Source organism: Parasteatoda tepidariorum, chromosome 10, assembly GCF_043381705.1.
Source record: "Parasteatoda tepidariorum isolate YZ-2023 chromosome 10, CAS_Ptep_4.0, whole genome shotgun sequence".
Lineage (NCBI taxonomy): Eukaryota > Metazoa > Arthropoda > Arachnida > Araneae > Theridiidae > Parasteatoda > Parasteatoda tepidariorum.
Window position 1 is genome coordinate 61,740,550 of NC_092213.1, and position 16,051 is coordinate 61,756,600.

The 16,051-nt window shown below is 26.8% G+C and overlaps 1 protein-coding gene across 1 annotated transcript; it reads right to left on the reverse strand.

The window, feature by feature from the left end:
* Positions 1-484: 484 nt before the first annotated feature.
* LOC107442075 (cell adhesion molecule 1) lies at positions 485-16,040 on the reverse strand. Its single transcript, XM_043055648.2, has 9 exons — positions 15,760-16,040; positions 15,558-15,662; positions 11,220-11,420; positions 8,835-9,125; positions 7,231-7,515; positions 4,617-4,904; positions 3,244-3,537; positions 2,139-2,255; positions 485-1,608 (listed from the first exon to the last, which is right to left on the reverse strand). The coding sequence occupies exons 1-9, from the start codon at positions 15,809-15,811 to the stop codon at positions 1,538-1,540; spliced, it is 1,704 nt and encodes a 567-aa protein (XP_042911582.1). The 5' UTR covers positions 15,812-16,040; the 3' UTR covers positions 485-1,537.
* Positions 16,041-16,051: the final 11 nt, after the last annotated feature.

The window sequence follows — 16,051 nt, forward strand, 5'->3', positions numbered from 1 at the left end:
AATAAGATTTAATTAACGTTTTCAAAGTTGTAAAAATTTCATGTGTTGACCATCCACAAAGTGACTGAGTCATCTCATTCATTTTATTAGATTTTCAAAATTTTGTTTTATGAAAAAGAAAAACATGATTACTTAAGTTCCAAATTTATAAGGATATATTAAATGGCCTTCCACTTATTTTCTACATTAAGATGCAGTTCCAAAATAAATCTTGATCAATTAACAATGTAATATTCATTTCCAAACTGATGAACTAATTTATAACTTATTAAAATGCTAAACTGCATAATAAATAGTTACTTCATTTAAAATCATTAAGTTCAGATTAAGAATTATTAAACATAATTACAACATTTAAAAGAATAAAACCTTAAGATTGATCCTTCATAAGAATTGAATCCAATTAAATCTTAAGTAAAATTTTTAAACAGCTAAAAGAAGGATTATTCACTCATTTATAATATTTTTTAAATTTAGATTTCTCTTTTTTTCCTTTCTACACAACATACCTGTATCATTTCAAGATATTTTATAATAAACAGTATTTTTAATACATAGTTCAGTCACTGCTGCTAAATCAAATAAAATAGAATTATAAAAATATATTCAGTTGCGTAATTTCTAAAGTGTGGGACCCCTATATAAAGAAGAAAACATTGCAATTTTTTTCAATGGCTTTTTTAAAAAGTAAAATTTTATTCCCAATTTACCACAAAATAATAAACTACCTTTATCACTTTTTATGTAAGTATATTTTTATGTATATTTTTTGTGAATTACATACATTCTACTTTACTACAATGGCAATTATAACAAGTTTAGAAATTTTATTGTATAAAAAATATAAATTTTTATCAAACTTTGTAGATTTTTTTAAAAATATTTACATATAAATAATATCAGCTAATAATAATTATAATAAGCATGAGATTTTAAATTAATTGGATAAGCAATAATATTTTGACTTATCAATTCTACACTAGCTGAATAATTTATTAAAGCTTTTTTTTTAAAAAAAAATTTTAAATCTCCTAATTAAGACATTTTTGTTAAAAATATTTTTTGACGCAAAACATACACATGAAATATTTTATAAATTTTTAGCATGAAAATGAGTTACCATAATTTATGCCATCATATAGTAAACAATATGAAATATTCATGGATTTTTAAGTACAGAAATTATTTAAGAATAAAAAAAACTTTACCAAACATTATACATCAACATACAATAAAAAAAATATATGTATAAAATGACTAGCAAAAATAATAAATTACATATCTAATCACAGATTACACAATAATTAAAATTACAGTGAGATATACACATTCAAGACATTGCACAAAAAAAAACTTGTAAAAATATCACGTTGTCATTATAAAAAATAGGCACTATAACACCTAATAACATTAAAGTATATACAAAAGAGAAAGTTTTAAATGCAATTTTGTTTCCATTACTATAATCAAATAATACAAAAGAATTTGTACTATATATACTGAATATATTTTTTGGAACACATTTAGTTCATGTAAATTAGATGTATTGATGCCCTGGCTTTAGTTCACCAGGATCCCATGCAGTTGGCATTTCTGGAATATTTTCACCTGAAAAAGTATAACAGCAATTCAAAAAAAAAAAAATTCACAATGGAGATTTAAACGTGATTTAAAAATATCTATATTTGTGCAAGTTTATTTTAATTAGTTTAATAAATCTTGTTTGCATATAATTGTATTTATTAAACTTCTTCTTTCAAGACAGTACAGCCTGTTACAGGCAGACTACTTGGTCTGTAATAGGCTGTAGTGTCTTGAAAGAAGAAGTTTATTAAATTATATATTTTTACATGCAAATATAGGTAGATGCTTAAATATTTTATGATTTTCTTCAAAGTCAGTAAGTAATAATAGTATTAAGAAATGAGTAATCCCTCAAAGTTAAAGAATTCATAATGAAATTTTTTAAATTAGTATCCAAATAAGATTATTTTATAATTGCCTTCTGTGATTCAAATACAACATAAATACTTCCAAAGAAGAATAAAAAACACATTAGAGTTAAAGAATACGGTTTATAATAATAAGTGAAATAAAAAATTGTAATTAATAATATAGGCACAACTATTATTTCATACCTAATCTCGCAGACCAGTGCCTGGAACATATAATTATTATCACTGCAGCTGACACCAAAATTCCAATTATACATATAAGAGCAGCTAAAACAGGGCTGATAGGCATTTTCACTTTATCTATTGAAATTAGATTAAAACATTAGAACAGTATGAGACAAAATTTATAATTATTATTCATTTGAGGAAAAAAACTAAAATTGATAAATTATACTGAGCCAACTTATACACGAGAAAAGGCCAAATGATAATTCATTAAACTCCAATTCAAAATTTTAAAAATTAATTGAGTGGCCTAATAATTGTGAAAAAAACTTTGCGGTTCTGATGATAATTTGACAGGCCATGTGAATAGGCCATCAGAACCATGTGAATTAAAGACCACAATAAGTATTTTTGGTTAATACATAGAAACTTTAAATATACCTATGTTAATTATAGATTAAAAAATATCAATTATCTTTGTATTATTTATAAACATGCTTAAAATAAACTAACTATTACTCTGTACAGGTAATTTCATCAACTTTCTACAACTAAACAATAACATTGGTATTGTGAATGTTAGCAGTGAATGAAGCTAACTCTGTACTCAAAACATATAAGCAATATATAACATTCCTTTCAAATAAAATTGGGTAAGTTGAATTTCAGCGAAATAATCTTATTTATAATTTTTTTAATTTTAATAAGGTTGTTGCTATTTAGTATAAAACAAAAATAATTTATTTCTGTAACAAAATGTTTGAACACTCTTGAGTAATTAAGTCTGAATAATTTTGCATCTGGTTGCATTCTTATAATATCAATCTGTTTATTATATGTTGCCAGCACTGGAACCATATAATAAATACATCAATGCACTACAATAAGAAATAATAACATAAGATAAATTTAGACTTTTTTTTAAACCTGAAAACTGAAGTTTAATTTTAATTAAAAATATTAAGCAAGATTTGGAAATCAGCTGAATGTCACTAAGAATTATAATAAACTTTACTTTTTTAAAAGAACATCCACTTGAATTTAGTTTCTAAACTAACTTTATAAAGTAAATAACTTTTAAAAAAAGAACATTCGAAGTCTAAATTAAAACTAAGTAACACACCTCTTTCAACTTTCTTTACAGATTTTGTAGCAACTGTTAATGCTACAGCATTGCTCCGACCAAGCTCATTAGTAGCAAATACCACAGCAATAAATGACATTCCAGATGGCAGGTCAATTAAATCAAATTCAGGAGTAGTCTTTTCAATGTCTGAGGCGACTAATCCTTGGGAGTTGTACAATTCAAGGTTGAATTTTTGTGGTAAACCCCCATCATAACCTGGATCACAACTAACAATTGCAGAATTCAGAGTTTCATTAGAGACAATACAATCTTCCACAGGACTGGGTACAGCTGAGGGTAAAAAAAAATAGTGTTAAACTAATAAGTAAAATAACATTTTGTGAACTTTAAAAAAAACACACACACCTTTTTTGATTGATATAAATCCTACATGCAACTTACTCAAAACTTAAATACAAAATAAGGCTGTTGAAGAAACAAAATATTTGATTTTTTACTCTGGTTAATGCAGATTTTGAAAAGACAATATCTCTTACCTGCACTAACCAAAGTCAACAAATTTAACATTGAAAAATAATAGCATAATCATTAGCTCACACAAAAGATATAAATTTAATTTCATTCATTAAATAGGGTTAACAATTTCATAGTTGATATACTTGTTCATTCTTCAGAAAATAACTGAATCTAATAAATCCTTTATATTTGGCCTCAAATCATTATAAATGTATATTAATTTCGAGGATATTCTTCCTATAGCAGCTTAGATAACTGGCAATGCTGTTACAATTCGACAGGCCTCTTGAATGTCTGCAAGATACAATAAATTTGCTAGAGTCCTGGAGCATGGGAAAATCCAGGAAAAACATAGCTTCAGAGCACCCTGGTTCCCTGTTCATACTAGAAGCAAATCAATAACATTGTAATTGGTCTATAATTCAATAAGATCATGTATTAACTGTTTCTATTGAAAAATTTTTACCATTGAATGTAAAGAATAAAAGATAAAATATCATCTTATTTGTTTTCTTAATATTAAATCACCTTTTAAATAAATTATTTTAATAAAAATAATTAACTTCTTTTCTTTTTTAGATCAAAGAAAAACATGTTTCAAGCAAATATTCAAAAGAAAAAAAAATATTTTCATTACTAGGCATGAACAAAGCATTATTTTTTTTAAACAAAAAGATACTTGATTCATAAAAATAATGCATATAACAAATTCTAGGCATTTTCTGAAAGAATATCTTGTTTGAATTGAATGTTATAAAATCCCGTTTCTCCATCTTAGTTTTTATTTTAAAATTATTTCTACTTATAGATTTTAACTTATCATTTTTGCCAAAAACTAATGGTGGAGCTTACAATTTTTTCAGTTCAAAATGATATGAAGATATTAAACTTACAAGCAGGAGTCAAAGTAAAGCAACATGCTTCAGTTTGCATGCCAACTTCATTTTCTGCTGCACACATAATATGGCCATAATCGCTTTCCCTTTTTATAGTATAGGAAAGGGTGCTGGATGTACCATTTATTGTAAAACCCTTTAATGGTATCTGGCGGAAAGTGTTATTCAGATACCAATGAAATTTAACGCTTGATGGATTGGCATCAACTAAGCACTCGATTTCTACTGATTGTCGAAGTGCAACTCCATAAGAAGCTCGTTGATTTAAAGCACATTGAGGAACATCTGAAATGTAGTATTTTTGTGCTGATTAAAATTTTAAAAAGTTTACATTAACAGAAAAATGAAATAATTTTAACTAAAATCATAGAAAAATGTAACAATTTCATTACATAATTTTTTTTATATACTATATCTATGATCAGGAATCAATACAAATATGCTATTATGATAATGTTCTTTTACGCAACACATTGGTTTTTAAAGATCACCTAGAAATACTAAAGAAAAGAAACCTTTTCCGCATTTTTAAAAAAAAAAATTTTTTTAAAGTATTTTGCTTTTAATTTTCCCGCCTTTTTCACAGCTATATCTAATTTTCAGTTTTGAAAACTTAATGTGGCAAAATACTACAGATAAAAACAGTTTTTATTAATAATTTTTTACAGATAACTTTTATAAATTCAGTTGAAATTACATCTAACCATAATTTAATAATTGGAATAACCTAGGTAATTCCTTAAAAAAAAAAAGATTTGCAGCCCACCCAACAAAAACGGTCTTAGAATTTGAATTAAACAAAAATATCCAATGTGGCACAAAAATTCTATTGGTCATGTACTCGCTGCTAAATTTTTAAGTTAATTGGATAAAAAATTGATGTTATTCACTTTATAAACACTGTTTTAAAAATTCTCCATTTAAATTTCTAATAAGCTATAAGTGAACATATCTTTACCATTAAGAATAGCTTTGTCACAATCATATTAATAATTTTCAATTTATACTTTTAATGAAACAGTTTTAAGAGTATATAACGTCAAAATGTACCTCTCCATTTTTTTTTAATTGAAAATTATGATTTTTTTTCTTCTAAGAAATGATAAATTGTTTATTTGGTTCCTTTTGAAGCTGTGATATCTAAATGTTATTTACACAAAAATTAATTGGAAAAAAGTCATAAAGAATTTTTTTTTTTAATAAATCTTAATTTTGTTAATTATTGATCAAGATGTTAGTATTGCTCTTGAAATTAGCTCTTTTTTATAACTAAAATAAAAATATGCTTATTGATACAAATATATAATTTTTAATACTGAATTTAAATCAGTATGAATATTCTCATAAATTAACACAGTTTTTGGTGGTTTGATAAATTAAACAAATTAGGTAGAAAAGAACAATTTAGTTTAATTTTTAAAAAAGTAGAAGGTATGACTATAGATATGCATAATGTAAATAATCAAAAGTTAAACAAAACATATGATACTTTATAAAGTATACATATAAATGCAAAATTCTGATGCTTCATTGGTTAATTGCGAACGGAAAAATTCTTTACTTGAAAGTTGCTTTAAGCTTACCCAACTTCAAATCTATAGATACCAGCTTATCTGGAAAGCAGGGCTCGAAAAGCCACCAGTCCTTGACGGTCAAAAATTACCCCGCGGACAATGAATATCTCGAATCCGATGTCCTTGCGGACGGCCATTTTCCCGTTAATGTTCGTGATGCATTTTCAAATTTTTGTTATCTTACAAGAGTCTAGCACATACTGCGCATGGTGGAAAGGATGTTTTCTCTGTCTGGGAGTACTGCAGCGGTTGAAAGGGCGTTTTCAGCAATGAACTTACAAAAAAAAAAAAAAAAACACATTACATACTGGTCTTAAACAAGAAGCGTTAAACGCAATAATAAGCATCTATCTAAATGGAAAACCCCTATCAGATTTCACTGCAGAAACCTCTGTAAATCATTGGCTTGATTGTGGAACTGGCAAATGTCATATTTGATTCATTTAAAAAATGCAGTACCTTTGGATAAATTGACATTCCAGATAACTTGACCTTTGTCATTTAAATCATTTCATAAAACAAATATTAGGTTTTTCTATTAGTAACCTAGTATTTCTTTTATTACTGTATAATGTAATCCTAGTAACTACTAATTCATTGTGCAATTTATATAAATGTTTGTAATAAATAAAAGAAAATTATATTTTTATTTATTTAGAAGTTATTATTCAGTCTCAAAGGAGGACAGGTACATTGTTCGACAAGCCGTCCTCGGGGACCGGAAAAATTTTTAAATTTTTTCGAGCCCTGCTGGAAAGTAAAGGGGGCTAGAGTACAATGCTGATCAAATTGTTATAGGTCACCAGAGGTGAAGTTTTAATCATTACATCACCTCTCTAGCTAAAAACTGGATATTGCTGTAGTATTTTCCTTTTCTTTTTTTTTATCAAAAGGTAAAAATCTGACAATTTGTTTCGATAACGACTATTGAATTTAAAACACCAACAGTAAAAAGTTATAAAGTTGAATAAGTTTTAAACATATACTTCCATTTTTATAATGGATTCATTACAAAGAGAATAACAAATTAAACTTACAGTGAACATCAATAGCAACGCTATCACTGACACCTTCACCCTCGGAATTAGCAGCTACACATGAGAAATTGCCTGAATATTTTCTATTGATATTATGAAAGAGCAACGATCTATTTTGTATTTTAATGCCAGCGTTAATATTGGTGTAAAGTGGTTCATCTTGAAATCTCCATCCCACTTCAGTTACAGACGGATGTGCAATTATGTTACAATCAAAATAAACAGCATCTCCTTCCAGAATGTATGATCGAGGAGTTCCAACTGTCACAGAAAGTTTGGGAACATCTAAAAACGATAATCATGAAGAAGAAATGTATTTTGATGCTAGAATTATAATTTCATCTTAGACAATATTATTTGTTTCAAAAATAATAAATTTTTATTTAGTAATGAAGAAAAAATGTTATAACATTCAACATTTAAATTGCTTGGAGCAACAAATTTTACACTTTTGCAATTGAGATATACAAAATTGAAAAGATTCATTAATTTCAGTAACTGCTATTATGTTTTCAATAATTTTACTATCATGACTTCTGCCAATTAATTTTGGCAAGTACATGTATGTATAATTTTAACTATGTAAATCAACTATGAAATGCTTATTCAGTTTTTATTAACTTGTGAATGAAAATGACTCTAAAACATTTTGAAATCTTTAGAGAATCTTTACAAAGAAAGAAATATTAAGTAAAATTTTTAAAAAATGTTATTGTTTTTATCAGTTGTTTTCTTGGGTAAAAGTAAAAAAACAAAATTCTACTTCCAACTTTTGACCATAGTACATATGAAAAGCTTATAATGAAATAATGACAAGTCAAATAAAAGTAGAGAGCTCATGTTTCGAAAGATCTTAGAAAACACATATACATAATATTGTTTAAAAATGTATAATTTTTGCTGATGCTCTTGAAAATACAGGGTTATTAAAAAAGATGGACCCAATTTTAATAATTGTAAATTATTAAAATTTAATAAAATATAAATTTTATATAAAAATAGTAATGAAAAAAAATAAGGTATATTTTTTTCAGCAGAGGTTTTAAAGTCAGCGCAGAGTCAGCAGAGGCTTTAAAGTCAGAATATTTAACAAAATTTTATTGCATATTTATATTACTTTTATCATTAAATTAACTTTGTATAGATTATTAAGGCTATGTTTTTTTTCCAAAAATATAATTTAATTTAAACACAAAAAAATTGCAAAAAGTGGCTATTAAATGAATGAAAAGGACCTATTTGGTATTGGTCACTAAATTAGGTTTGAAGTAAAAGTGGCTACAAAGTTACTAGAGTCAGCTGGCCATTGACTAACCGAAAATTTAAATTTTCAGGTTTACAGTGCATTACTAATTCGTTTAATTACTAAAATATTTTGTAGCTTTTTAATGTGTCACAATAAGACTTTCACGTGGAATAAGCCTTAAAAAATAGTTGATATTTTTTAATACAAAGTATTGAAAAGTTAATGTGATGAAAACTATACAATTTATAAAAAACAACAAATTGGTAACACTTTTTTAATTTTTTAAAAACTCTACTGTATTAGTTATTGAGTATTAGTTAATTACAAAAAATATAAAATTATAAATAAAGACAATTACAATGCACTTCAAGAACTCTATGATCTTCTAGTATATTTCCATTCATCACAGGATTACTGGCACGGCAAGACAAAGCACGCCCATTATCATCAGATCTAGGCACAAATAGAAGTTTGCTGATTGTTGTTGAATCATATGCGGCTATTGTGAAATTCAGCAATTGCTTACTACCAAGCCACCAAGTAATAACTGCTGGAGGTCTTGAACCTCTGGACTGGCATTTGAGGATTGTGTGGCGACCAGCAGATAATGGACGTTGTAACGTAGTAATATGAACATCTAGTGGTTTTACTATAAAAATAGTTTTACATCAGATACCTCAGTATAGAATATAAAAACACTAGGCACAAAATCAAACAGGTTTAATATGCATGATGCATAACATTTATAATGAGTAAACAAATCTTACATATTTAATTTTTTACAGGCTGTCCTAAATCTTGGATCAGTTCCTTGATTTTATCTTTTCTCAGCTTTTGTGAAACTTTACTTTAAAAAATAATTGTTTCAATAAAAGACCTTGGAAAAATTATAAAAGGAAAAATCATAAAAGAAATTAAAATATTTGTGAAATAACTAGATTATATGCATAAAATGAAATATTATAAAACTTAGTATATTTTACTTAACTTTGTATTTAACATAGCATGTCATTTTATTTAGATCCCATAAATAACTTATTTTTGTTAATAACTATACAATTTAAGAAATTTAATTGTTGAAATAAAAGTGCTGTATTTTAAAGTTTATTCATTTAATTTTAATAGCAGATTCGAGGCAATTAAATCCAATTTTAAAAATTCATTTCTTTACATATATAACTATTTCAAAATTATTATGTGCTTCACATATAAAACAATAAATTAGAGAATCTTAGTTTTTTTAAAAGTAAAACGTATACATTGAAAAATTAAAATAAAATTTGACAGAAATTGGCCCTCTGATTTGGAATGTTGTTTTAACAACTAGTGCATATTACATCTGCAGTGATTACAAATGTGTTGAAGTACAGTACAAAATCCGTTATCCGGAAATCGGAAAACCAAAAAACCGGAACGAAATTCGATACATTTTCCCGACATTTTTTTTTNATGAGTAAGCAAATCTTACATATTTAATTTTTTACAGATTGTCCTAAATCTTGGATCAGTTTCTTGATTTTATCTTTTCTCAGCTTTTGTGAAACTTGACTTTTAAAAAATAATTATTTAAATAAAATAATAATACTAAAAAATAATTATTTAATACCTTAGAAAAATTATAAAAGGAAAAATCATAAAAGAAATTAAAATATTTGTGAAATAACTAATTATATGCATAAAATAAAATATTATAAGACTTAGTATATTTTATTTAATTCTGTATTTAACATGGCATGTTATTTTCTTTAGATCCCATAAATATTTTTTTTTTGTTAATAACTAAACAATTTAAAAAATTAAATTGATAAAATAAAAGTGCTGCATTTTAAAGTTTATTAATTTAATTTTAATATCAGATTAGAGGCATCAATTAAATTAAATTCTAAATATTCAATTCTTTACATATATAACTACTTCAAAATTATTATGTGCTTCACATATAAAACAGTAAATTAGAGAATTTTAGTTTTTTTTAAAGTAAAACTTATACATTGAAAAAATTGAAATAAAATTTGTCTGAAATTGGGCCTCTGATTTGGAATGTTGTTCTGATTTGGATTGCCATTCAATGTTTTTATATCATTAATCATTTAAAAACTTGTTCATTTTAAAAATATAGTACCATCTTATATACGATTATGAATTTTTTTAATCTTGTTTAATGGTAAAATATTTTAAAAAAATAATAATAGAAGTATGCAAACAATAGAATATAAAAAGAGTAGAAGTATTACACATGCATATTCATAAAAACCAGCAAACAACTAGTGCATATTACATCTACAGTGATTACAAATATATTCAAGTACAATAAATATTTGGCTGAAATATTACATGAAGAAATAAAATTAGCTAATTTTTAACTAATCATGGTTTTTAGCAATGAAACCATGTTTTTATCTCTATAGCCTTATTAATTGTTAGAGATTCTCTGTAGATCTGAAAACCATGAATTTTGCAACAGGAAATAAATCAATTTGCATTACAATTTGCAATAACAATTACTACCGAAGTCTAAGTTGGAAATATTAGCAAATAATTAACATGCTAATGAATTTTGCACTTTCATTAATAGAATATGATAAAACACTAAATTCATTAATAAATAGTTTTACAAAAGGAACAAAAAAAAATTCTAAAACACACAGAAAAAAACCCAGATAAATAAGAAACATATCAAGTGTGATTATAAAATATATCTTTATAAAACTTTTAAAAAAATAATAAAAATTAATATTCTTACAATTCAAATCTAAACTAACAGACTTTTCTGCAGGTTCAGTAGCATTAGGTAGCGATGCCTGGCAAGTCAATGTGGACATAAGATCTCCTCTGCTCAAATATGCTAATGTCAGCTCATTCCGAACAACTCCTCTTGGCATTGCAATGAAGCTGTCATCCAATAAATTTGTATCCTTCCACCACGTGAGAACTGATGGATATCCTAGAAAACATTACATAATACAATACAAACAATATGTATATAAGCAGGGGTCTGTTTAGAAGAAATTTGGGTCCGTTAACAGACCTTTCACATAACATCTTTTCATAAAATCGGACCCTTCACAAAATAATTTATCTTTTAATCCGATCCTTCACAAATTTGTTTATGTTCATTATTGTTTTGTTAATCGAATAAACCATTCCCTGGGGGAGGGGAATGAAAGACGGTTCGAACTGAACTAAGTTTTCCAAGTTTCCCTAAGTTTAAATTCCAAATGTAGTATTCTAAGAAATTATTCCTACTTTTACAAACATCGTGTGCACATTCTTTTCTATATTAAATGATAATTTAATTAATTTCTGGCAATTTTTTAAATAAAATATTATAAATTTAAGAATTGCTTAAATTTACTTAATGCGTAACACATTAAAAGTGATCCATAACTAAGTTGTATTATTTAAAATATGTCAATTAAAATTATTAATAATGTGAGAGATTTTGTTTCCATTATTCTTCCGAAATGAATATGTGGCGTAAATACCACAACAAATATTAAAGATCGATTCACCAGTATACAAGACATGTTAACTCGATTCTATCTAGAGGTACCTTTTGATAGATGAAGGTTGACATAGTCTGAGATTAAATCCCTTCAATGGTGACCTCCGGACGTGATAAAAACTTGTCAACATTGTGGATGATCCACATTAAACAGTTGATTTGCTTAAATGTACTACTCAAAGAAAAGAAAGAAAAAAATTCTAAAATCTCCCGGTTAATAAGCAATATTGAAAAAATAATAATGAGCGAAATGTTATTCAGTAGGGAACTGATTATCCGGAACGGTCGGGACCATCTCTATTCCGGATAACTGATTTTTCCGGTTTTCTGAATCGCTACAAAAAGCCGTTTTTTTTTATTGTTAAATCCAACTAAAAAAAAATAATTTTTTAAATAATCTTAAAAATAAGAAAAAACGATGAAGTAATACACTAATGATTATTTCCAAAATGATGGTAAGGCAATCATCTGTAAAAAAAGAAAGAAAAATCGTAAAATCTTACGAGAAAAAAATATTTTTTTTAAAATGGCGAGAAAATTTATCGAATTTTGTTCCGGTTTTCTGATTTCCAGATAACGGTTCTTTACTGTATAGCAAAAATGAAGAAAAAAAATTAATGAGTGAAATGCTATTAAAAAATGTGATTTAACGCTTGAAAGAATGTGATTTAACGCTTATTTTATATTTACAAATTATGAGTAGTTTTTTCACAATTTTACAAAAACAGGACTTTTCACAAAATGTCTGAACAGACCCCTGATAAAAGAATGCATACATGAAAGACTAACATATCACGGGGAAAAAAGCAGTATTTATTTGTTCTTGGTGGCAATGGGAATTAAATGATTTTATTAAAATAACAAAAATACATACATCATACAAGTACTATGTACTACAATGGCCTCATAAAGAAAGTTTACCAATAACAGTTTTTTTTCAAACAAAAATATCAGATCACAACATGCAACCCAGTTTTAGTCCTTTCTACCTTCAGTTGCAACGAATAAAAAGTAAGAAAATACTTAGCTAAATTTTAACAATTTAAATATCATTAGAATTTTAATATTTTGATTCATTCAAACAACAACCAATCAATATCCTTCCTTCCTCAATGGCACGACAGCCCCGGGTGAGCCCTGGCCTTCTCAATCAACTTCCTCCAGGCCTGCCTCTGCCTGGCAGTTGTCTTCCAGTTTGAGACTTTTAAGACTGAAATGTCTCTTTCCATGCAGTCGGCCCAGCTTTGGTCGACCTCTGGGCCTTGATCCAATGGGCTGAGCCAAAAAGATTATGTTTGTCGAACGCTCTCTGTTCATTCGAATGATGTGACCAGCCCATTTAATTCTTTGAATTTTTGCATACTTGACAACATCAGGCTCTCTAAGGGCCCGATAGAGTTCTGAGTTTGAACGTCTGTACCAAGTACCATCAACTTGTTTGCCCCCAAAAATGGATCTTAGGATCCGACGTTCGAAGATTCCCAAGGAATTCTCATCTTTCTGTGTTGTTGTCCAAGTTTCTGAGGCATATGTTAGGANACGTGAGAACTGATGGATATCCTAGAAAACATTACATAATATAATACAAACAATATATACATAAACAGGGGTCTGTTTAGAAGAAATTTGGGTCCGTTAACGGACCTTTCACATAACATCTTTTCATAAAATCGGACCCTTCACAAAATAATTAATCTTTTAATCAGACACTTCACAAATTTGTTTATCTTCATTTATGTTTTGTTACATCGAATAAACCCTTCCCTGGGGGGAGGGGGAGAAAGGCGGATCGAAACGAACTAGGTAAGTTTTCCAAGTTTCAGTAAGTTTAAATTCCAAATGTAGTATTCTAAGAAAATATTTCTACTTTTACAAACATCGTGTGCACATTCTTATTGATATTAAATGACAATTTTTTTTGTAAATAAATAATTGATCAATTTGTATTTATTCATAAAATTAATTAATAGAATATTATGTAAATAAAAATTAATTTCTGGCAATTTCTTAAATAAAATATTATAAATTTAAGAATTGTTTAAATTTACTTAATGTGTAACACATTAAAAGTGATACATAACTAAGTTGTTAAAATATGTCATTTAAAATTATTAAAAATGTGAGTGATTTTGTATCCATTATTCGTCCGAAATGAATATTCTGTGTTGAGCAGAATAGGCTAAATACCAAATATTTGTATGTTGCATCTCTAACTTAGTAGCAGCAATTATTGAGCAGAATCTTGTATCTATTTACAATTTAAAAATTTCTTGAAAAGGTTTTCAGAAATTTTTGCAATAACAGGACCCTGTTTGCACAAATTCACAAAAGAATGTGACATAACACTTTTTTTGTATTCACAAATTATGAGTAGTAGTTTTTTCACAATTTTAAAAAACAAGACCTTTCACAAAATGTCTGGACAGACCCCTGATAAAAGATATGCATACATGAAAGACTAACATATCACTGGAAAAAAGGCAGTATTTATTTCTTCTTGGTGGCAATGGGAATTAAATGATTTTATTAAAATAACAAAACTTCTTGTATGTATTTATACACCATACAGGTACTATGTACTACAATGGCCTCATAAATAAAGTTAACCGGTAACAGTTTTTCTTTTCAGACAAAAATATCAGATCACAACATATAGCCCAGTTTTAGTCCTTTTTACCTTCTGCTGCAACGGATAAAAGTAAGAAAATACTTAGTTAAATTTTACCAACTTAAATATCATTAGAATTTTAATCTTTTTCATTCATTCAAACAACAACCAATCAATATACACATTGAAAAATGAGTAGGTAATAAAGAAAAGAAATAAAAAGTGTTATTTTTATCACTTGCAATATTAATTTTTTAAGCTTTTATATTCAATATTTGGATTTTTAAAAAATATATACTAGTACATATGAAAAATATTACACTTGCCAATTTGAAATCAATACATCCTGTTTATGAAGGAAATACATCAAGTGAGTATAAGTAATAAGACCTAACTCACTGATTAATTGTTTGTTTTTTATTAGATTTAAGGACAAACATAAATAAAGTCATTTGTTCAATATGATTCTGGTTTTCAGCAGTTAGGTACATAATATAAAGTAAGTTCTGAAATATCTTAAAAAATATTTTTTTCAAAAATTAGTGGTGCTGTCAAAAAACCTTGTCTTTGTTGTTTGAGTAGTTAATATTCATTTTAAATTACAATTTCATTTTCAATTAATGCACATAGTTTAGAACAATTGTTATGTGTAATTTTAGGAGAAAAATAATATTTAAAATTGAAATTTTTGTTTAATTATAAGAAAATTGTTTATTTTATATTAAGGACATATATGTTTTGAGAGGAATTTCCTACTATTTTTAAAGGTATTTTTTAGATCGTCAAAACCAAATTCAATAATTTTCAAGAGAAATTTGATAGTATGAGATTTCTTTCATTAGAATAAAGCTGCTTTGCGACAACGGAAATGAAAAGTGGCTTCACGGATTCTAAATTGTTATCCGTATTATACTGCGGTAGAAATCAATATCATACAGCAATTTGTTCTACCTTTCAAAGTAGCTTACCTCCATTGGTTTCACAATATAGAGATAATCGGGAACCTTCATTTAAAGGGCCAACAGTATCTGCTAATGCTTTGCCGCTTTCGTCAATTATTAATACTCGTGATCCTGAAAAAACAAAGAAATTATAGAGTATTATTTTTTGCCAATATTACATATTTATAAAGCAGAATAATATTTTACATAAAATAGAACACAATTTTACCAAATATTGCGATAATAAAATCCAAAAGTAAAACAGCAAGAATGTTTTGCATATCACATTTAAAAACAAAACTAAAATTGATGTCGGATGAACTGACAGGAGAAGAATCAAGCCAAGATAATGGGATCAGCAGAAATCTTTTTTACCAACAAGAAAATAAAGACTCCGTTTTATCAGTTTTCGTACTTAATATACGATACAACTCAGTAATTTTATTTTAAACTGATTAAATTGTGAGTGGTATCGGTTTGAACGCAATGAACTCTTGATAGATTGATTAGAAGAATTGTAT